This window comes from Nestor notabilis, unplaced genomic scaffold, assembly GCF_000696875.1.
Source record: "Nestor notabilis isolate BGI_N333 unplaced genomic scaffold, ASM69687v1 scaffold1916, whole genome shotgun sequence".
NCBI lineage: Eukaryota > Metazoa > Chordata > Aves > Psittaciformes > Psittacidae > Nestor > Nestor notabilis.
The window spans coordinates 30,750-55,199 of NW_009934038.1; the positions used below are offsets into that span (position 1 = coordinate 30,750).

The 24,450-nt window shown below is 48.1% G+C and overlaps 1 protein-coding gene across 1 annotated transcript; it reads right to left on the reverse strand.

Moving 5' to 3' along the window:
• Positions 1 to 62: 62 nt before the first annotated feature.
• On the reverse strand, positions 63 to 24,249 carry UBN1 (ubinuclein 1). The gene is made up of 17 exons (XM_010017130.1): positions 24,010 to 24,249; positions 22,042 to 22,128; positions 20,992 to 21,087; positions 20,564 to 20,698; positions 19,947 to 20,050; positions 17,048 to 17,486; positions 14,026 to 14,096; positions 12,589 to 12,718; positions 12,240 to 12,358; positions 11,626 to 11,754; positions 10,562 to 10,705; positions 7,533 to 7,583; positions 6,345 to 6,387; positions 4,807 to 6,024; positions 2,982 to 3,234; positions 2,602 to 2,691; positions 63 to 115 (listed from the first exon to the last, which is right to left on the reverse strand). The coding sequence occupies exons 1-17, from the start codon at positions 24,247 to 24,249 to the stop codon at positions 63 to 65; spliced, it is 3,402 nt and encodes a 1,133-aa protein (XP_010015432.1).
• Between the last annotated feature and the right edge of the window lie 201 nt (positions 24,250 to 24,450).

Genomic DNA, 24,450 nt, shown 5'->3' on the forward strand with positions numbered 1-24,450 from the left:
GTCCGTGACCTGTTCCTCTTGGCTTTATCCTATGCGTGCTGTAGCTCCCCTTCTTGCAGACGTCACAACTTGCGCTGCTGAGTATTGGACCCTTTGCCATGAAGCTGAGAAGCATCTGAAAGAAAAGAAAACCAAGTGGGAAGGGGATTGAGCATCAGCTCCACGGAGCTGTGTGCAGCTGGGGCAGCCAGATCCCTCTGCACAGAAAGACCTCCATCTCCCTTTCAGCTCCAATGAACTGGGATAAGAGGATGTGCCTGGAGGCATCTCACAAGTGGGAGCAGCCCTGTCTCTGCATCTGAGTTAGGGACATGGGAAGCACTGAGGGTCTCCTGTGACCTCTCAGCAAAGGCACCACATCATAGATTCAGATTGCTGGTTGATAGCTACCCTACGCCCTTCTCTAAAAGCCACCCTACCATGTCTCCCCATCCAACAAACTAGAAATATGTGGTACTGGCTGCCTTGCATCTAAAGGTGGTTTGAAATAACACCATTAGTACACCTTTGCTGTAGTGAAGCCTTTAGGTCCCCACTAATAGCAACAGGAAATAGGAACATAACCACTGAAGTACCATAAAGGAACAGAAGTGGAGGAGAAAGAGAAAATGCACTGAAGAGAGGAAAAGGAAGGAAGTTTAAGGAAGCAGAAGTTTTCCATGAGTAATTTAAGTACCATCAATGATCAACAAATGGGCATATTGAGATGTATGGTTAAGCGGCAGCAGCACTGAGCAGCGTAGCAACAGCTTCTTTTCCAGGACAGGGACAGTCCATTCCATGCAAGAGCTCAGCCCCAGCCTGTCACGTTTCTGAAGCAAGTAGTCAGAACCATCACCACGGCACCAGCACACAAGCACCTCCCCCAGCAGCAGAGACAACACACAAGCAAGCACTGACTGCTCCTTGCTCGGGTGCCATGTGATGAATGCTCATAAAAGCATTTTCATGTGATACATCAGCATTTGTACTGCATTTGTAGCAACCTCCCAACACACCGGAATACTCACAGCTTTCAGACAGAGCAATGTGGCTCTGGCCACCTGCTTATGCAGCCAGGCACAGTTTATGCCACAATATAAATTAATACATTTTAAGATTATGGTGGTTGCTTCAGTATCGACTGTGTTCTTCTCCAGACCACCACGACTGGTAATATTCCCAGAGATAACAGCATGAGGCTCGATCTCTAATCTTTATGAGAGACCACCCAGTAAGAAGGTGGGTCCATGCTACAGTTCTCTCAATGATCTGGTTTTCTTCACTTATTCTAGTCACCTTTCGTCTACTCAAAGCTTCTGGCACTACATCCTGCTAAAGAGCAGGAGGCCATCAAGAAGTTCTTTTATTAGAAGCCCTGTAAGCAACAGTGAAGTAACCACTCTAAACTCAGGTAATGGGACAAAAAACTCCTCAGTGACACAGAATACATTTCACAAGCCATGTTCTAACTGAAATCAACCATCTCAATCTCAAGTAACTGAATTTACAATCAGGAAGGGGCTGTCACACCAGTGATTGCTGCTAGTAGCTGCTACTTCTGCTCTACCACACTGGAGCAGCATAACAAACCCACCTGAGACCAACTTCAGCCAAAGAAGCAAAGACAACAAATTCTTTTCATCTCCCCAGTGCACAGCACTCGCTTCTTTCTTCAGCAAAGAGCAGCTCCACAGTCGAGGGCATTTTAGCCCATGCTGGCCGTGGGAGGCCACCTGAACTCCAGCACATCTAACGTAGCAGTAGCACATCCACTCCTAAATCAGGCCCGTATTCCCCAGGGAGACAATCCAACAGGAGCAGGCACTAAGACAGCAGCACTGAACTGCACTGAAGTGCTGAAGAACACTTGATCAAGAAAGCAGAAATAGTGATTACCAACGGGGAAAGCAACTCCCTGAAGCAGATAAACCCAATGTGCTGGCCCTGCATTTCAATTTACCAAGTGCTGCATGGATCCCCCTTACGTCCCTCCTTCCTCCACGGTGCCGCTTATTTATACATGAGCACAGCCCACCAGGCAGGACTCCATTTACAAGCAGAGAAGGTGTTCTTCGGGTAAGTCTCGGTTTATGCATTGCTTCTGCAGGCATCACACTCAGGCTTAATGGTAAAATCACCCCATTGTCAACACCAAGTAAAGCAATCTCCACCTACACCACAAACTTGGTGCAAAGTTGATGCTGGCAATTAGCTCAGTGCAGACACAGGGCATTCTGCTCTGACACATTTTATGTAGGCCACCAGTAAAAAAAACAACTCTACAGAACCCAAATATTCACTCCTGAGCAGTCCTGGCAGACTATGCATAAACTTCACAGCTTTAATCCTGGCTGGATAATTCTTCACCACAACACAAGCAGCAAAGTACCTCCTGAGCACCTCCAGGAACCAACACTTGCTGTAAGCACCGCGGGCTCCTCATTCCAGAAATGCCCGAGTTTGCCCTGGCTAACGAAACAGGACCTCGGGAAGGCCATTTGCTCTAGTGACAACCATGCTGGCCCGACAACCACTTTGCTTTCACCCCTAGAGGAACCATCTGCTGAGACAGAGGACGGCTCAGGAGGCAGGAGACAACACGACCGACTGACAAGTTACCTGGCAAGCTCTGTGGTAAATGAGTGGACAGGGCAGAGTGTGGGAGTGGCGCGGCATGGTGGGGGCTGGAGTGCAAGCCAGCTAGAAGACCTAGAGAGAAAAACAAAGAAAGGACAGGGGAAAACAGGAACAAATACACACTGAAGACAGAAATGAGCAGAAGAGCTACCTATAGCTCAGCTTCCAGCTGTTGGGATTTCTGGGTTAGCTACAGGGATGTGCCAGAGGTTCTCCAAATGCAACTGCTGGAGATACAAATGCACAAAGCAACAGCAAGAGAGGTGGGTTGGTCTGCCATGGTCTGCAGCAGAGCACTGGTGGCATGTTATTTGACAGCACAGGCACAAGTAACACACACACGTGACCAGGAGGATACTCACTGTGGCCAAGGCCATGGTGGAAAGTTCCTGGAGCAGGTCCCGTAACTATTGCATCTTTTGATACTCCTGCTTTTGGGGAGGAGTCTGAACTGAAGGAGATGACATGAAGAGGGAAGGAATGAATAGGAGAGATAATACCTAACGGAGTGGAGCTCAGGGCAGCTGGCAGCTTTGGATTGCTGGACTTGTAGGATGGAGCCAGTACACTTAAGGAGGAAGAACTTGTTAGCAGCACAGCTCCACTAGTTCCTTTCTGAAAAGCAACAGAAAAGGTCAGTCAGGAGTGGAAAAGCCAAGGCATAGCATCATCCATACTTAAAGATCTGCAAAACATGGAGTGCTCAAGAATTCCTCCTTGCAAGAAGCACCTTCCCAGCCAGAGCCCAAGAGCTGCCAACCCTGGATATGCCCAGGACGCTGGCAATCCAGCTGCTGGATGCTATCTATGGTCTTCTGAATGGGACTGTACTGGATTAAACTCCCGCTTCCTTACTCTGGAACTGTGTCTCCATTAGGCAGAGGAAAAGCCTGCGAGTTCCAGGGAGGATGCTTCCTACTCCCTTTTGGCAACAGATCACTGCTGGTAACTCAGGGCACCAAGGTTTGGTGGATCCCTGCACCCCAGAAGGTTGAGGACACCGCAGGGGAGTGCTTTTCAGCTCTCTATCTCAGTAACAATCAAGGTACATGGGCTGAGCAGCATATGGGTTTCAGACCCATTTAAATACATGCATTAATTGCTCAGCCCTTTCCATGTGCTACCATAGGCAGGTATGAACAGCCAACAAAAAAATTAATACGGCAGCATTAGGAATGGCCTCGAGCTGCACAGGGGAGGTTTAGACTGGATATTAGGAGCAATTTCTTCCCCAAAGGGTGGTGCATTGGAACAGACTGCCCAGGGCAGTGGTGGAGTCACTGTCCCCAGACATGTTCACAAACAGTGCAGATGAGGCCCTCAGTGATATGGGTTAGTGGTGGCCTTGGCAGTGCTCGGGAATGGTTAGACTTGATGACCTTAAAAGGTCTTTTCCAACTTGCTTGATTCTATGATTCCTTTTTTACTGTAGGTGAAAATTAAGGCACTTATACCATTAAATCCAACGGCTGAAGAACATGAGTCTGTAGAGGTAACCCAGGAGTCCTTCAGGAGACATTATAACCTCATGAACTGTCAGACCCCGAGTTCCGCAGTTAGCCACTGAGCTCAATTCCAAATATCACTTCAGTAGCTTACTGGAGTAATAGGGGAGCAACAGGAAGTGGACAGAGAGAACCACCGAAGTTGGGCAGGGATTCGAGTTCATAGCCCAGAATCAGAGATTATTTATTCTATAGGTCAGCCATGAAAAACATGGCAATAACACTACAATTACTTGCAATAATTTAAGGAGGGTCAAGCTTGCAGACCGAATTCACAGCAAACTGATCATTATCATTTTAGTTTATGCAATGATTTCTAGCTCTCGTGGTGACTTGCCCTACTGCACTTCCTCCTGACCCAAATGGGAGCTCTACTGGTCCTGGAAGTCTCAAAGTCAGGGCAGGAACAATCCACAGCCTATGCAAAAACTGCAGTCTGGAAGGTATTTTGCTTAGTAGTTAGCTTGAGCTGAAAATGAAAGCTGGAACTGTGGAGTGCAAGCCCCTGGCAAAGGCCAGGACTTCCCAGCCTAAGCAGCCAAGATCCAGACAGTCAGTCAGGAATTTCAGGAAATTCTTCTGAAGTCACTGCTTTACAGCAGGTCTGAACAAAGGAGGAGGTGCCTGACACAACGCCACGCGCTCCCCTGGCTCAAGGCTGGCCCAGCACAGCCCTGCTTACCGGCACAGAGGTAGAAGATGCGGTGCTGCTAACAACAGCTGGCTTGAGGGAGGAGGTCAGCAACTTGGCCACCCCTTGAGTGCCCCCACTAGAATCTCCGTTTGAACCTCCCGGAGGTGCCACCAGAGTCAGCTTCTGTGATACAGGCGTCTTCTTCACCGAGGAGCTTGAGGATGGGCGGCTGGACACCTGGCCCGAGGAAGGGGTCTGCACGCCGGGCAGCAAGCTCCCAGAGGAGCAGCCCTGGTTTGTAGAAGCTCCAGATGAGGAGCTGCTGGAAGAAGCTCCGTGCTTGGAGAGAGAACCAGAAACAAAGGGCGATTTGTAAGATTGTCCTGATGAGCTAGAGCTACTCGAGTGCTTTCCTGTGTAGCTGAGAGATGATGAGGATGAGCCTGGGCTCTTGTGGGAGCTGCTGGAGTTTTGGGTGCTGCCTGGTGATGCAGAGGAATGGAAGCTCTGAGCTTTGGTTGATGACTTGACCTGCTGGAGGAGGGAGCGTTGGGGCAGTGGGGAGGAGGACTTGGGATTCTGCAGTTTGACAAATGGAGCTGGGGAGGTGAATGTTTTCTGTAGCTGGCTGCCTGAGTGAAAGACCTTCACCTGAGAAGCTGGCACTGGTGTAGAGGTCTGAGAGCCGTGGCCTGGCCGGACCAGGCTGTGGTGTTTCTGTTTAGCCTGGTGTACATCAGGAAGGATTTTGCTGGGGGAGGCCTGGCAGGAGATCTCTTTGTAATTAGAGTTCTCTGTCTTTTTGTCTTGAGAAGACTGGCCCAATGCCAGGGCCTGCTCAGCCAGGAAGTTTAGAGGAGACTGGAGGGAACCAGAGGATGATGTAGGGGAAGGGTTGGACTTTGGAAACGTCCTCTTCTCCTCTGAGGATGGGATCTTCTCTGGTGGAGCTTTTGGAGCTCCAGGAAGAGTAAAGTCAGGACTCCCTCCTGCTCTGCTGTTCAGCACAGCCAGTTCCTTAGAGACTGCTTCGAGGGAGGAAGTGGGATTATGAATTAAGTCCTCATCCAAGGAGTCATCCATGAAGGTAGCAGGAGTGCCAGTGCTGCTGGCTGCCTGGGCTGTCCCAAGGGACAAGAGTTCTCTGGTTTGGGCACTGATGCCCAGAGCTCCTCCCTGGGGCTCTGAAGACAGAGCTAAGGTGCTGCTCGAGTGCATCGAAGGAACAGAAACTGACATCTTTTTATCTGGCTTGCAGGAAGATTCCTGGAACAAAAGTCACAAGAGAAGGTAGAGTCAGGACAGAAGCAAGGTTTCCTGCTGGAAACAGAAGGGATCCTGGTTTGGGGATAAAAGGCAGGATAAGCATGTTCTGTGCCCACCTGCCTCCCTCACAGCTGTTGCTGCCATCAATTTTAGCTGCTCTTTAGTTGTTTTTTCAAGGCCAATACTGACTAGATTTATTTCACAGTAAAAATTCGTTGTATCTAATGTATACATACATAGTGCAAATATAGGATTTAAGATAGCAGTCACTTGACTCTTGGTATATGTCAACTATAAGAACCAGAAAACAAAGAACTCACCTTCACTTTCACCTTAGTAGAAGCTATAACTTTCTTCTTTGACCTGTTTTGAGGGAAGCAAAAAAAAACACAGTTTCACTGAATGCCCACAGGGAAGAATCCTATGAGGCAGCACACTTGGGCCCTGTTAGTGATGATCCATTGAGGCTTTTGCAAAGAAACAAGAGAACAGAGGCAGCATCTCAGGTTGCTAGGATTCAAAACCACATCACATTTGGTTGCTGCTCTAGGAAGCCCCGACTCTCACACAGGGAAATGAATTAGGGAGCGGAGCAGAGTCTTGAAACAGCAGCAGAGCAGTGAAAACACTCAGACACATCCTGCACCAGCTCCAGGGCTCCAAGCTACTGCAGGAACCCACTGCTGGCCTAACTACAGCAATACCCAGAGAGAAACTGATCCAGAGACTAGTTTGGAGCAAAGTTACACATTTCTTTAAGGTTCTCAGAAGAAGTCAAGGATGAAAAAGCATCTGCCAAATTCACAGAAAATAGAACACTTGGTCTGGTCAGATGCAATCTCTGGTACAAGGCATCCCTGAACTGCTGTAATGGTACGGCTGAGGGAAGGATGACTCTACACTATTTCCTACTGTTCCTCACACTTCCCCTCACTTATCCAGTGCCAAGAACAGGACCGTCTGTCCAACAGACATCAGCCTAAGTCCGTATCATCACCTATTATAGCAAGATCCATGGCATTAAAGCACTTGCCCCGCTGGATTCTGAGGGCACTCTTGGTTTGCCACCCACAAGCCTGTTGCACCCATCTTCACTACCTTGAGCTCATTGCACCCCTCCTTCAACCAGGCAACAAGAAAGAGGGAATCCAGAATCAGAGTGACTGAACAGGCAGCAATAATCACACTGTTTGCACCACACTCAATTTTACCTTCATCTGCCTCCCAGGGACTAGCAGAGACTCCAGTCTGCTGAACAAGGCCAGGAGGCAACCTGGCTTCAACATTCTTCTCTTTGAGCTTACTGTAAGGCTAAATTACTTCAGGAAGGCTGTTGTTGGGAGATGTCACACACAAACAACTACCCTTCCTAGACCTCCCCAAATGAAGCAGCGCCAAACTATTTGATGGGAGTCAAGCAAGCTCTGGTGCTCCTGTGTGATCCACCCAAGCCCCAGGGAACGGAGTTCACCAGTTATCACTCCAAAGGAATGCTGCACGATACTCACAGGACTGATGTGAGGTGTCCATGTACACGCCTGCTCTCCTTAAACAGTGTCCTAAGAAGGGAAGAGAGCAATGAGAAGTGATATCCAGCAAGACCCAGTAGAGCAGCTGGGATCACTGGAGACAGAGCTGCACAGTACAGCAGGGGACTTGGTGAAATTAAAATCACAGAGAGCAAACAGGTATTCACCCCTTTTCAAGGAAGATCCTCCTGAACTCCCCCACACAATTCCCTCTCTGGAGCTATGCTTGTAGGCGCTGGAAAGGCCATTAAGGCAGTTGTTGGTCAATAACTAAGGAAGAAGCTCTGCCAGCTTGAAAAGCTGACAGCCAAATGGAGAGGCAGCACAGTCATTCAAGCTGGGCATTATTGCTGCCATGGATCACCCAAGAGCTGGCAGATCATACAAGAGCTCTTCACCAACTTCAAGGGAGTAAGGTTACCTTCCCCTGCCTCAAATAACATGGATGAGAAGCCTCCACATGCTGCATCTCTGCTGCCTTCACATCCCCAGCAAACAGCCAAGGTGACTTCTTCAATCAGCACCACCATCTCTGTAACAACTGACTAACCACCATCAATAAACAGAGCTTCAGCCAAACCCCTTTATCACTGAGGCCAAGTAAACCAGGATCTCACACACACTATTTCACCTAAACCAGCTGTCACTCAGCTGTCAGGGTGAGATGCTTATAAATACACCTTCAGAACTGGCATGTGGAATACATTTCCCATCTGCTGCTTGACAAAGCCTTTTGCCATCCTTTCTGTTTTAAAAAGTAAGCTAATTTTAGCCTTATAGTCTTTCAGTCACCTTTTGTGCTAGCTGAGAAAGCATGGCAGAGCCTTTCTGAACTCATAGGCAAAGTTGCTACCCTGTCCATCTTCAGGTTCCTCTTAAAGATGAGCTTCTACGATGTGATGACAGTGACTCAAGCTGACTCATCCATAAAGCAGCTCACAGCTCTCTTAGTGTTGCCAGTCCCTCCTCTCCCCTTCCATGTGGCTATCAGTCTACCCTGACTTTAAACCACAAATCATAGAATATCTTAAGCTGGAAGAGGCCCGTATAGATCATCAAGTCTAACTCCATCAAACCCCAGCAAGAAAAAACATTGTCCTTGGGCCACTGGAAAACCACCAGGAAAACTGGTTTTGTTCAGTCATTCTGTAGTTAACTTCACTGGAAGGCCCTTCTACAGAGTTCGAGGTGAGCACCTCTATGCCTAAACACTTCACCTACAAACTAAGGGTGAAAGACTTTAATTCCCTTTTATTCAAAGAAAAGAGTCTTTCAAACTTGGCAAGCTCAGATCCTCAGGCCAGTAACATCATTAACTAAGTAGGAATCTCTACCCACTTCCTAGTGCCATCATTCCGCTTCCATACACTACACCACCACACTACCACCATGCACATTATGTAAATCATGTGCATGTGCACCTGCAATAAATGGCCATGGACTTTTCCAGACACATCTGTAACATGCTACTCACTGCTCTTAAGAACTGGTACCTACTTCTTCCTTTAGCCCCCATGAAACCCAAAAAGCAAATTCAGCAGAAGATGACAAGGCTCTTTAAATGCAAAGAGATGGAGCTTCCATCAGTAAGACCGTACAGTTGTCCCTTCTTTAAAAGTATGGAGCAAACCAAAGCAGGCCAGGAACTGAGGACAGTCCCACAATGACCCTCTGCAACTGCTAGCTCAATGGCATGGACGATGGAGGGTATGAAAGAGCAGGAAACAGCAGCAAAGACACCAGATAAGGTAAAGAAAACCACACTAAATTCCTACATACTCTGTTGACTCTCTGATGTGTCCAGTACAAGCCCATAAGCCCCTAAAACTTTCTGCTTTGCTTTCTTTTGGGAATACTATAGGGAAAACTTCCCAAAGAGTCTGAAAAATGTATCCTTTGTGAGACAGATTACAAAGTGACAGAGTGACTTTGTAATACAGAGTCAAGAAACCACAGGCCAGTCAGCCTCACCTCAGCCCCAGTTCTACCTTGTAACTTGTCACCACCAGTGGCATCCATCAGAGGTCAATATGGGGGCCAAGACTACTCAACAGTCATTTACAACCTGGACTACAACATGGCTGCACTCTCAGTAAGCTTGGGGGTGATGTGAAAACAGAGGGAGAGGGAAGAATATGTTGGAGGGCTGAGCTGCTGTTCACAGGGACCCTGACAGGCTGGAGAAAGGGGCAACACAGATGTTGTGAAGTTCAACAAAGCCAAAGGCAAAGACCTGTATCTAGGATGGAATAACCCCAGGCAGCAACATGGGCTGGGCACCAACTGGCTCTGTAACAGCCCTGCAGAAAAGGAGCTGGAGGTGCATAGAAGGACCCAAGGGTCCTGGTGGACAAGTTGAACATGAGCCACTGCTGCAACGGTGTACTGCTGAAAGCAAACTGTATACTGGCAGGTATTAGACAAGAGCACAGCCCGCAGTTCAAGCACTTACTCCCCTCTGTTTAGCACTTGTGAGGTCACATCTGGATACAACATCCAGTTTCAGGGTCCCCACAATATAAGACAGATGTTGACAAACTAGAGATAGCCCAGAGCCACTGTGATGGCTGAGGAACAGGGACATGTGACAGACAAGGAGAGGTGGAGGGAACTGGTTTGCTTAGTCTGGAAAATGTGAAGACCAAGGAGGGATCTAAAGGCAGTCTTCCACTAGCTGAAGAGTGTGGGATGCAGGGAGCCATGAAGAAGATGGAGCCAGATCTTTCTCAAGAGTGTCAGAAGCAAAAAGAGGGAACATTCAGTGCAGTACAGCAAGGGGAATTCCGAGCAGAAGCAAGAAAAGATTTCAAGAAGAGTGATTTAGTACTGGAACAGAGGCCCAGAGATGCTGTGGTAATGTCCACTCATGGAGATCTCCAGAACTCCACAGGACAAGGCCCTGAGGACTCTGATCTAACTTTGAAGCTATCCATTCTCTGAGCAGGGGCAGGACCTTCTGAGGTCCCTCAGAACAAGGAATCCCTGGGTACAACTTGATTCTTGCTCACCTGGCCTGCATCCAGCCTTTTGGCCAAAGGGGCTTCACCTCTCCATCTAGGAAGGTCTTCACATAATCCTCTAGAGACTGAGCCTTATTCTTGTCAGGGTCATAACCATCCAACTTAATCTTCACCAAGTGGCAAAGCAGCTCCCTGAAGAACAGGAAGATTTCAAATACAGTTACATGGATTAAGTGCCCCAGTTGGATGTCATTCTGCTTATCCAGGGCTGGACAACCACACCAAGGCATGCCTGGGTCTGCATGACACCTTGCTTCAGTTAAACCAACCCTGTGCTGCCTCCACAAGAAAGGAGGAAGGGAAAGGCGCATTCCCTGCTCCATGTGTGCACACACATCCATGTGCCAGGCCAGAAGAACCATACTACCCTTTCCCATTTTAATGTCCTGAACCAGCAGAGGTACTAAACCAGTGACACAACCAGTGACACCTGTAACTGTGGCACTAACAACCACAGAACTGAATCTCTCTGCTGACCTCTGTACTGAGAGGCAATGAGAAGGCACGAAGCAAAGCTTGCTTTGTTCCAAATGACTCAGCCATCTACAGAGCAGCATCCCAATTTGTTACAGAAGCAGACGAAAAGGACAGCAGAATTGAGTCTCATTATCCTTTGTCGCTCTTCCCTTCTCCCAGCACTCTCTTGTCAGAGGCCTGGGCACCAGGGGCAGCAATCCCGAGGAGCTGTAACTGCTTTCACAGCTGGAATCAGGTCTTGGTCAGAGTCTAGTCTGTAGGATTTCAGCAATTCAGCAAAGTTCCTTCTTTTCCCAAAGATCTATCCCTCTCTTTCGGCCTCTGCACAGGGGGTTCTTTGCACTTCAATCAGAGATGGCCTGTGCCTGAAATCAGCTGAATTTTCAACATATATAAGGGTGAGATTTAATCATTGGCTTCCATAAAGAGCACAGTCTGCCACAAACCTCCAAGCTGACTTACTACAGATGATCAGCACTGCTCTGAAAACAAGATGCAGATACCAACACACTCCACTTCCAACTGCACAGAGTAAGACAAGTCACAGGTTCATTTAGTATCTAAATTATGCAAACCTGATTTCATCATTCCACTGAAACTTCTTTCGTGGTCCCACAGCACGCTTCCCTCCCTTTTCTTCATCCTCTTCATCCTCAGAACAAACTCGGTCTCGCTGCTCTTTGTCCTTTTCCTCTTCCAGCATTCTAAAATGGAGACAATGTGGAAGTCATTGTCCTGGAGGTTCAAGGAAAGGGTTAAGTATCTCTGAACAACACTGTTCAGCGGTCTCAGTAGTCAATGGTAACACACACATGGAAAGAGGGCCCAAATCTCTTGCTTTGGTTGCAAGCAAAGCCAAGTGCTCAAGGTTAAGAAATCTCCCACTATTGTGAAATAGAGACCATGGGACTAACCCAGCCTTCCTCTTCTCAGACTGCCATGTTCCTAAAGGCACACCCCTCAGAAGTGAAACACCAGCCAAATTCTGGTCGCATCATTGCTGCTGCAGTTGGCATTGCCACGGGTAGCACAAAGATCACACACAGCTTGATGAGGCCAACTAATGCTCATCAGCAATTTTTGACTACAGAATAAAAATAGGTTGCAAGTTTCATGAGAGCAGCCTCCAGGTGACATGGAGCCTGCTGAGCAGAGCTGCAGATGGACAACAAGCAAATGAGGGGCTTACTTGGCAAACTTGGCCTGAGTATGGGCTTGGCATTCCTCCTGGTACTTGGCCATCTGCTCTGGCATGGCCCTTCCAATGGCTTCCTTTAGCTTCTGTAGAGGTTCCTTCAACCGACCACCCTAGAGCAATCACCAAACAGACTGATGTTCCGCATGACATTTTCCAGCCAGGACACCAAAACCTGGCAGGTCAAAACCTGCCCAGTCCCAAATCCACATCACCAGATGCAGGGCCTGAACCGTGCTGGCTAGAGGGCACCATCCCACCACAGAAGGCAGACAACAGCTGTGCTCCAGAGATTAGGGGTAACTTGCACACAAGATGGGGCTGCGCTGCCAAAGCCACTCACCTGCTCATAGAGATAAAGCTTACGGGCGCGCTTGACCAGAGTGTCCTTGCTGCAGGGGAAGAAAGCAGCCAGGTGGGCATAAACCCCCGACCGGATCTGGCTGTTCAGCTCCCGGGTCTGCAGCTCGATGCTGAGGAACAAGACAAACACAACATTAAGCATGGACCTGGCAGGGGTTCTCTGCACATCATAAATGCAGCCCTGATGCAACCTGAAGAGCTGGAGGCAGGGAGAGAAGGACAAAGTACAAGCCACATGCACGATGGTTCTTCAGGTTTTCAAATGACAGACTTAAAGCCTTGTCCCAAGGCTTTTAATCTGGTTTCAGAAGATCTTGAAAAGGAACAAAAAGATGTCAGCAGCCTCACATATTCTGCAGCTCTTCCTGGCAACTCAAGTGCAGAAGCATCAGGCAATGAAATGAGAGGTACACACTGCTGATGTCAGAACCTACAGCAATCTAACTCAGGAGAATATAGAACCAAACTTTATCCTTCGGGCTTGAACTTACTTTCCAGAGAGAAGATTAGAGGTGTCACTGTGTGCTAAACCCATCTACACAGTTACGTATCTTAGGACAGCAGCTCTGTAAGCCACCTCTCAGCGTCATCAAGTGTAAAAATCTGTAACTGATTCTACAGCAGTCATACAAATATAAATCTCTTCTGAATGTGCTTAAAGTTTTCAGTTTGACAACTGATGATTATTTGTGCAGTCAGCACTGGAATGCTGAAGGGTTGCAATCATCACTAGAAACATGAGGAAAACAGACTCCTAAATTTCCCTCCATCAATTCCCTCCAAGTGCCTTGATAAACCTTAATGTAATTAAAGTCTCTGTGTAAGTATTATTACCCTGTGACGATCTCAAAGCTGTGTGCATTCAGCAGCCTTCTCTGGGCACTTGTAGAAGAATGAAACCATTATCAACAACTGCATGAAGCAACACTGGCATCCTGTAACTGAGGGACTCAAGAACACAGAGCAGTGATGGAGCTCCTCCAGTTTGCACAGAAAGCCAGTTGAACAGAGCAGCTGTATCCCAGTTATAAAAATATATATTTTATATATGTATACATATTAACTTACATATGAATATATTGCATATAACTACAACAGCAAAGAACATTTCTGACAGGGAGAGATTTACTGTTCTTGTATCAAGCTACAGTCACAGGTCAAATGACCAAATTTAAGTATATGGATATCAAGCATCATCTTGAGACCAGAAGGCCTGGATATAGTCCCTCCAACATTCTCCTGCCTAAGACATACATCATGCTTCACCTGAAAGTCACTTTCAGGAGACTTTCATGTTATTCTAGGCATGTTCTGTGTGGAGGAACCCCACAACTCCTGCTAAACCTGCTCCTGAATTTACCAAAAATGCTCTGCCTAATATCCTCCTTTCCCATTCTTCTCTCCGGGCAGCACTTACTCCAGTATGATGTTGTTGATGTCCTGAGTGAAGAATCTCTGTCTGCCTTCTCCCTCGGCAGCTCTGGCAGCCTGGACATTAGGAAATAACACAAGGCACCATCAGTTCCCAGATACAGACATGCACAAGCAAGCAGCAAGGGCATCACCAGCAGAGATAAAGATATTATTCCACTCTGCTCAGCGCTTGTCAGGCCACACCTGGAATACTGTGCTCAGTCTTGGCCCCTGCTATATACAAAAAAAATACGGACAGGCTGGAGAGGATCCAGAGGAGGGTCACAAAGATGATCCAAGGAAGCATGTGTGGAAAGGCTGAGAGAGCTGGACTTGTTCAGCACTGAGAAAAGAAGGCTCAGGGGAGAGCTTATCACCATGTTCCACTATTTAAAGGGTGTCTACAAAGAAGACAGAGACCCCCTTTCTACAAGGAGTCACATAAAAAGAGGAGGGGTGATGGGCACAAGTTACTTCAGGGGAAATTCTGACTGGACACAGAAGGGAAATTTTTCCCAGTGAGAACAACCAGCCACTGGAATAAATTCCCCAGGGAAATGGTGACTACCCAACACTGGACACCTTTAAGATTCAGCTGGACAGGGTGCTGGGACACCCAGTCTAGGTCATGCTTTGCCTAGAAATGTTGGGCCAGATGATCCTTGAAATCCCTTCCAACCTCATGTTCTATGATAATCTAGTGGTTTTTAAACCACTTCAGAGCACAGTTTTATTGACCAAACTCCCCAGCTACCTGCTGTAGATGAGCTAAAAGCTGCCACCATGGACAGGCAGAAGAGAGGTTGTGTCCCTTCCTTTTTGCCTCCTCAGTTCAAGTCCAACCCTGCCATCTGAACTGGTAAAACCACATCCTGCCCACAGACCTCCCACTCTGGATTCAACTGTCCAGACGCACTCAAGTCACTACACTGGAATAAAGATTTCTCCATTGAACGGGGCAAAGGAGACAGCTTGGGGGCAACTGGCATCTTTGGCATGCTTCTCATGGGGAGAAGGGGCAGTTAGAGGTCACGGTTATAACTTCACATTAGAGCTGTTAGATTGAGTAATGTGACTATAGAGCTTCCCCGTGAACAGGAAAGACCATCCTAGTCATGTTGAATGAGAGTCAGGGATACTTATCCCCAGGCTTTCTAACCCAATCTGGACACTAAGCCAAGAAACCAACAGAAAGAACAGCAGTCCTAGGGAATGTGTTATACCCAAAACCACCATGGAAACTAAATAAAATAATGAATAAATCGTGTTCAGGAAGCTTCCCGAGCTATGACTGCAGCACACACAGTGCTGTCCAAACATCACACCCATGAAAAACACGTCCAGGGGGGAATAATTCCAAGATCTGAATGAGATAGCAGAAAAATGTCAAGAGTTTTCAGACTCTTCTGAGTGGGGCTGTAAACAAAACTGTGATTGACCACAAGGCACCACATCAAGTTAGTGATTCCTTGCATGGGAAAGGAGACTGGGAGAGAAGGGCAGGGCCTGATTCTTAAATCCCTGATTTAAGACTCCAAGGTTGGGCTAGGAAGTGATTGATTTATGCCCAGAAGGGGCACATTCCTCTCTGTCAGCAGCCAGTCACACATAGCTGTGATATCAAAGGAGAAGGCTCAATGCTAAAGAGAATCCTCAACAAGGTTAAAGTCAAATCAATCCAAGTAGAAGAGGAAATGCCTGGAGGCTCCATTTAACTCAGGAGATGCTCCCACATGCTGGGATGAAGAGACCTTTCCCTCAGACAGAGGACTGGCACCTCTTCTTTCCCACCTGCAACAAAGCTTACCGCTCAGATTCCTAACTGACCAGTGGCTTCAGTTTGTTAAATCTTTATTTCTCCACGATAGTTTCTTTTCTTAACATACACAGTTCACGAACAAGAGGCACGGCAGCAGGAAAATCTGTGGGTAGTGTGCTATTTGCCTATCTTGCAACAACATAATTTACTTTATATCATGAGAGGCTCCATAACATTCTCCTTCAACTCAGCTGTAGTTCAGGAACAGCTGTTTCAGGGCTTTCTGTTAACAGGCTGAACAGCAAACAAACCCAGGAAGAGACCATTGCTTTTATAAGCTGTGGCAATACTTCCTTCAATTCCTCCTTCTCTTCCATAGCTCACCACTATACACACTTCTTATTTCTCAGCAGAACACAGATCTCTAACAGCTTATCTTTAGTAACAGGAGTTATTAAGTAAGAGCTGCTCAAGAAGCAGGTGCTGTAAATCCATGTGCCCTGGGAGGCAGAACACAAACCACCACACAGGCCTGAGAGCACCACGGGAGTCCAGCTGCAAGAGAAGCTACGTGGCACCCTTCTAGAAATTAATATATTCCACTCCCTAAACAATACCCCAACACTGAGATGTTAAAGATGGGTAAAGAACCCAAAATGCCAGTGATGCAGCTATGAAGCTTGTGTTTCAGGAAGGCATCTGCCTGCATATGACATGGGAAATGCTTCTAACAAATCCTCAAGCCCCATCTACAGGGCTTCTCATGCCTTCTCACACTGCAGAACAGGTAATGTTTTCCAGCTGCACCCACTCATTTCACACAGAGAACACCCCACACCACTTCATACACAACATCCAGACTGTCAACAGCACATTAAAACCATTACACTGGAATTTGTCCTTCAGCCTCAGTTTGCATTTTAAGTCAATTCATTTTCAATTGACTTTGGAAATTACCTCTGGCATCAGGTCCATACTTTGCCAGGAGAGGTAAAAACGCCATGCTGCCAGGTGGGATATTGAGTGTTACATTCAGCAGGTAACAAGGCCAAGGAATCTGACACTCCCTGACGTGGGTGTTTAAGAAAGCAGCTTGGCCAGAAGAGAAACCTGGGAGACACAAAGGTGTGATCCCACACAGCACTGCAGAACACCCCCGCTGGAGAATGCTCCCCATTCCACGCCGGAGGAAGCCACCCAAACTCAGCTGAGCTGTCCCCCTCCAGTAACCCCTCAATCCCAGTGCCCCCACAGTGACCTGCCCTACCTGAGCCAGTTCTTTGATGCGTTTCTCCAAGGGGGCTGGGAGGCCGTCTGGGAGTGAGGGCGGTTGCTTGAAATCCTGCTCCAAGCCCGTCCCTGCAGGATCGCTCCCGTCCTCCACATCAGGAAAGGGGCTCCCTTCCGGGGACTCGCTGAGGAGCCGTTCCAGGTCGAGGTCAGTTAAGGAATCCATGGCAGTCGCTGCCTGAAGCAGGTCATTGTCACTGGCATGGCCAAAGAGTGAGAGCAAAGGGTCAGCCATCGCCTCTGCCTCCCTTGGGGCTGGGGGTTCTGCTGGTGAAGGAGTCGCCACTTTCTGCTCTTCATCTTTTTTCTTCTGAGCATCCTTCTCCTTCTGAAACCTCTTCAGCATCTCCTTGACACTAAGAGCTCCAGAGTATTTCTTTTTCTTCTTCTCCTTACTGGCATTTAATGCCGTGAAGCTGTAAACAGAGTAGAGAGGAGGAAAGGGAACTGAATACAAGATGAAGGGGCAGAAAGGAGGAGACCTTCATCCCAGCTCGTTTTAGCCACAGGAACCAATCCCTCGGGAAGGCTCAGCCCCTTGACCAGTGCGGAATCGTTACTGAGCACGATTTAGAAATCAAACTTGTATTTGAAAATGTAGCATTGTTCACACGTAATGGAAAGGTATAAATTAAACGGCCTTTCAGGGTAAGGTGCGACTGCAGCTGGTATGCAAGGAATCCACCCCACAGCGGTTCCCGTGGCAACACTGCTTCACAGTGGACAGGCTGAGTGGAGATCCTGCAGCCAAGCTCTGTCATAACACAAGCAGAGATGGGAACTAGGTGGTACTAAAAACTGATAAGGACGGGTAAGCTGCACACTTGCTACCCTGAGCCAACAGTCTGTCATCTTTTGACAAAATGTTGTCCTTTGTGCGAACTTTGCTTCATTTTAATACAAAAAACACACCTCCATCTCCAATGCTACCCGCCTCCAAGGTGAGACCACCCCTCCTTGAGCATGCTCTTTGAATTCTTTTTGGTATATAGCTTTAAAAGCAAAGCGAGAGAATTTTACACCAATAATAATAAAGGTATGTATTACTAGAGTCACTCAAGCTCCACCTTGAAGGTGAAAAATAGTATAAAAATGGCCCAAGGAAGGGGGAATATCAGGGAAGACATCATCGTGGACAAGTCAAGGAAGATTCCATCAGCAGATTACCCTTGACTCCTGCGATCGGTTGACGGGCTGGACCTTTCTTCCCCCCCCCCCCATAGGGACGCCTTTGGGTAAGACTTGCACTGTATCAAGTGCTTTCCTGGGAAAATTAGGACTCTCTATATAAAGCCGCTTTCTACTTTTGTATTTTGAAGCCAGGCCATGTGTTATTCATAACTTTGTCACACCTCTGTACAATTCACAACCCTATTATTTGCATGTGCTTTTTGCAGACAGTGTATTTATCACCAGCAATCCGTTAAGAACCTGCATCTGTAGCTTCAATAAACAGCACTGCTGAAGTAGCCGATTGCAATAGTTTTCTCACTGAACGCGACCAAATCCTTTAAGTGTGGCCGCGTTCCTGAGCACGATGAGGCTGAAGGTGCAGTGCACTATTAGTGCATCCGGAATCATGATTGTTCAATATATCGAATGTGACCAGACTGATAGTAGCAAATTAGGCATCACTCAGAATCTAAGCCTAGCTGTCCCCAGCCCTTCTAACATCTGAGGACCAGCTGGAACGCAAGGGGGTTTATTTTCTGCCAAATTGTTTTGTCTCTTAATGCAACAACCAGGAAAAGCATTCTACTGCCTCTTAAGGTGCTCTTAAGGTCCCTCTGCTTGTTCAGCTCAGAGAAGGCTGTTCTTCCTCCCTGCAGAGAGGTGATGGAGCTAGAACCATCACAACCAAGCAATGCTCTTATTTACCTACATGCATTATTCCAGAATGGAAGATTGGGAAATGCACAACTAGTGCAGAGGAACTAAGGCAAGAGTGAGTTCTTATAATAACAGCTTGATACATTTTGCCTGTTAAAATCAGGAGAGCAAATTCCTTTTCCCTGCTCACTATGAAGGAATCATACACTGACAGTACCATGTCAGATGTGGTTTGGTGTTGCCAGAAAGCATACACATGCAGGAAAAAAGAAAATCCAAAAGAACAATAAAAAAAGAAGGAAAAAGATAGGAGGAAAATGTAGGAAAAGAGACAAAAGCAACATATACAGACATTGAATCAGAGAGGCCATGCAGAGAAAAGCAACAGAACCAAAGAACTCAAGATAAATAACCACTCAGGTTTATAGCCAGGAGAGAAACAATACAGAAACAATCACTCACCCAAGAAATACTTTGGGCAGGAGTACAAACAATTGCCAGCAAGAGCAGCAACACACAGCTTGCTTTTCTGCTACGCTCACCCAAAGCCGCCTAACCTCTTCCTCCCCACTAGCCTGACTCTCATACAGCTCTGAGTTCCTGCCCTTCCTGCCTGCCTTTCCTCTCCCAGTTTTGTCCCTATAATCATTATCCTTCTCCTCAGGCTTTCCAATCCCTGTGCCAACCATCAGTGCCTCAGCAGAGCTCCAGGACACGTCACCACTGCTCCAGTGGTGCCCCTTGTGCTCACACACCATTGCTGTGGAGCTCTGCTCCCTCCCTCATCCACCTGCCTCTTGTCACCCACTCTGGAACAATGGGGTGTTAGGGGCTGGGGGTTTCCATGCTCACACTCGGGCCACCACCCCTCCCTCATCCCCCTGCCTCTTGTCACCCACTCTGGAACAATGGGGTGTTAGGGGCTGTTGGTTCCACTGCTCACACTCGGGCCACCCGCACTGCAACAGGTACCGCTGCAGTGTGACAAATGGCACTGTGACCCTGAAGCAGGGTGTCCAGCAGCAAGCACTCCCTCCTCTCCTTACCCAGCTTTGGGAAACTTGGACTTCTTGGATTTCTTTTCCTTGTCGTAAGAATCATCTTTCTTCTTCTTCTTCATTTTTTCACCTCCATCTTTCAACTTCCGCTTCTAGAGATGGTTAAAACCAAGTTACAATCAAAGCATCTCCTACAATGCTCTCGGCACCCTCAGAGCCCACGCATTGGAGACCAGCTCCTTCCCCACTGGATACATGAACCCAAACCCCACACACGGTCACTATGACAGGGGCCTGCTATCATTTCTACTCTCAGAACCAGACACCACCACCAGAGTCTAATGTATACCAGGCATCCTTCACTTTACTGTCAAATACAGGGACAAAAGGGATTTCAAGTGCTCATCCCTATTCTGTCACACCAATTCACAAGCCTTGTCCTACTTTGAAGGTCCACACACCATTCACACAGGACATACAGCAAAAATTCAAGGCCAGGTTGGACAGGCTTGGAGCAACCTGGTCGAGTGGAAGGTGTCCCTGCCCATGGCAGGGGGTTGGAACTGAATGAGCTTTATGGTTCCTTCAACCCAAACCAATCTGTGATTCTATGAAACCCTCTGAGCATTGACAGAGGAAACGACCGAGAAAGGTGCCTTGCTGACCTTGGGACACTTCTTCTTCTTCTCTTTAACATAGTCATCTTCAGATTCAGATGCTTGGCGAAACTGCAGCGTTCCTGAGTTGATGTAAAAGCCTCCATATTTTGTAGTAAGTGAAGCTGGAACAAGCTCATCGTACTGGAAATAAACCAGAACAATCCATTAGCACTGTAAGCAGCTCAGCTACAGAACAAACTGCAGGATTTGTGCTCCCCAAGAACAGACGGGCTGTGCACATGCCTGGTAACCAGCGTTCTCCTGCTGGGAGCTTCCCCCAGCATCTCCCATTCCCGCAGGATCTCCCATTCCCCTGGGATCTCCTGTTCCCAGCCCTGGCACGCTCCTGGCTCACACCCTGCTCTGGCTCCTGCCAGGTGACAGCTCAGCCCCAGCAGCACCTTTAACCACCCTCCCGATGCCCCCAGCCTCACCGCTTCGGAGTTATCGATGAAGGAGTCAGACTCATCATATCCATACCCCATGTCAATCAAGTCCTGAATCCGGTCCTTCCTGCGTCTCTTGCCACCCTAAACAAGAACAGATCCAAAGTGTTCAGCCTCTTTCCCAATTCCCACAGGAGAGCCCCGGCACAGGACACTGACACTGGCTCCAGCACAGGAAAGGGAACAGGATCTTTTGTGCTCCAATCAGCAGCAGAACCAGACCAGCAGAAACTCCCACCATGCTGTAGCCTCAGGATATGGTAAATTCAGGTTTAGGCCTTGCCACATAGAACCAAACCAATGCAGCCAGATGAAACAAAATACTGGGCTGCCCAACAGGCTGATGTGTCAACAGATTTAATGTCGAACTGGATCTGTACCCCTTCCACACTTCTGCCAGCGCAGGGATGGAATGTTCTTCCAGACTGCTACAAAGTCCATACAAACATGGTACTACAGACATCAAACAACACACATCAAGCATGTGAGAGTGACCCATGTCTGATTTGTATCACAAGACAATACAACTCACTATCCAAAGTGCCAGCTGTAAAGCAGAACTTAGTTTTATTGCCACCTACAGAAGTAAAGAGAGGGGAGGAACAGGGAGGAAACAGGCAAGACAGATCTGCTTCTCTCAGGCTATGCCGCCACTGCTGTCCTGAGGGCAGGAGACTCACCACATACTGAACTTAGAGACTTGACAGAGTGCATCATGCCACAGCCACCAGGCCTAGAAATTCTTTTTTGCCTAAGAAGATTAAATTTTATAAATCACAGTAAGTTATTTGCCACTACAAGTGAGAAGGTTGTTCAATTTCATCAGACTCATCTTGAAGAACGTAGTGGAACTATTTTTGGGGACCACAGGCCTGAGACACAAAAGGAATAAAAAACCAGCAGCTTCGAGGCAAGAAACAGGACTGCCAGAGAATAGGAAGGTGGGAGCCAGTGGCCACGGAATAAATACTACAGGCTGAAAGCCAAACAGCACTGCCCATTCTAAGGGATAACAGAAGATAAAGAACAAAAACGTACATATTTTTCTTCAAACTTCCTTGCCAGAACCTCTACTTTATGCCTTTCCTTTTCATCGTCATTAAAGGGATCAGCCAGGTCTTTCTTCTGGAGAAAGAAAAGAGACAAAAGCATCACAATCAACCCGTCACGCTGCTGCCACAACCCCATGCAGTAAATCCATCGCAATCAGAGCAACCAGGTGAAGCCCAGACACATCAACCTTCAGTACAGTATTTAGTATTCTTTAGTATATTCACTAACCACAGACACTGGGAACAAGTGCACCCTCAGCAAGAGCTGTGTGCCGCAGCTGACACACTGGAGGGAAGGGATGGGATGGGATCCAGAGGGACCTGGACAGGCTGGAGAGGTGGGACCATGTGAACCTCATGGAGTTCTACCAGGCCAAGTGCAAGGTCCTGCACTTGGATCAGGGCCATCCCAAGCACAAACACAGGCTGGGCAGACTGGATGGAGCAGCCCTGAGGAGAAGGACTTGGGGGTGTTGGTCGATGAGCAGCTCCCCATGACCCGGCTTCAGTGAGCACTTGAGCCCAGAACCCTCCGTGTGCTGGGCTGCATCCCCAGAGCGTGAGCAGCAGTTCAGGGAGGGGATTGTCCCCCTCTGCTGCACTCTGGGGAGAGCCCCCCTGCAGTCCTGATCCAGCTCTGGGGCAACAGCACAACAGGGATGTGGAGCTGTTGGCGCCAGTCCAGAGGAGGCCACGGAGAAGCTGTGAGGGCTGGAGCAGCTGGTTCAGCCTCGAGAAGAGAGGGCTCCTTAAGGGGAGACCTTAGAGCAGCTCCCAGTGCCTAAAGGGGCTACAGGAAACCTGGAGAGGGGCTTTGGACAAGGGCCTGTAGGGACAGGACAAGGGGCAAAATGGCTTTAACCTGACAGAGGGGAGATTGAGATGAGCTCTTAGGCAGAAGCTCTTCCCTGTGAGGGTGCTGAGGCGCTGGCACAGTGCTGAGGCACTGCACAGTTGCCAGGAAGCTGTGGCTGCCTCATCCCTGGCAGTGTTCAAGGCCAGGTTGGACACACGGGCTTGGAGCAACCTGCTCTAGTGGAAGGTGTCCCTGATCACTTCAGCGGGGGCTGGAACTGGATGAGCTTTAAAGGTCCCTTTCAGCCCACACAGTCTCTGACTCTGGGAGTGTCTCAATGCTGTGGGTGCTCTCTCAGCCTGTTCTGTACCCGTCTCTGCTTCTCCCAGCTCTCAAAAGAAAACACAAAAATAAGCAGCATGGACCATGAACTGACTGCTAAACAGTTCAGAAGAGAACTTGCAAACCCAAGCAGAATCCAAACAACTTTCTCTTCAGAGAAAACCCCTGCACGTGCAGTACAGTAGGGTCCTAGAAAGGCATAATCATATACCAGGGAAGCATCTCTCCTTTTTCTCATGGCAGCTAGCAAGTACCAAAAATCACTTTAACGCAATTCCAAACAAAAGGAGCATTATGTCCCACACTCTGCGAAAAAAACACCCCCTCTGGGAAATGAAATTCCAGCCAAAGCAAAGGAGTGAGATGGTATTGCCTGACACAGAGCCCTTGCATGCATACAAGTTCTTCTGCCTGCAGGATGCCTGGCCCTCCACCCTTCCACCTCCAGCACCTCCCAGCTTCAATGAACACTCCAACAGCATTGCTGAACAAGCCTTTCAAATCTTATAGCAATAGGACAAGGGATTTAAACTTAAACAGGGGAAGTTTAGGTTACATATACGGAAGAATTTCTTCCCTGTGAGGGTGCTGAGGCACTGCACAGTTGCCAGGAAGCTGTGGCTGCCTCATCCCTGGCAGTGTTCAAGGCCAGGTTGGACACAGGGGCTTGGAGCAACCTGCTCTAGTGGAAGGTGTCCCTGCCCATGGCAGTGGTTGGAACTGGATGATCTTAAGGTCCTTTCCAAACCAAACCATTCCATGGTTCTACGACCTTCAGCTACAACACAGGTCTCCACAGGCCACAAGGACGCTCACCTTGTCTCCCGAAGAACCACCTTTTACTTTCCCTCGACAACTCTTCAGAAGATCTGGGTAGAAAAACTCAGGACAACGTTTGTGATCCGGCTCAAAGAGGGTGAGTGTGATCCGAACGGCAGTGGCAGCTGGCTCCGCATCCTGGGGCTGCTCCGCATCATCCTTCCGAGACCTCTTCAAGAAGCTGCTGCTCAGTGGACCATGGAGAGTGGTGAACGAAACCCTGTGGGGCTCTGTCATGGCTATGGCCAAGTCTCACCCCTCCTCATGGCATAGTTCTCATCACACCAGAGGAGCTCTGCCCCAGCCACACAGGTACAGATGTCACCAGCTGATTACAGGTAATGGAGCACATTGGAAGTGGAACGAGTCATTTAATTCTTAAGTGTTCTTGGGAAACAACGGAGGCCCCACTTGCTGCAGTCGGTAGAGAGAAAGACA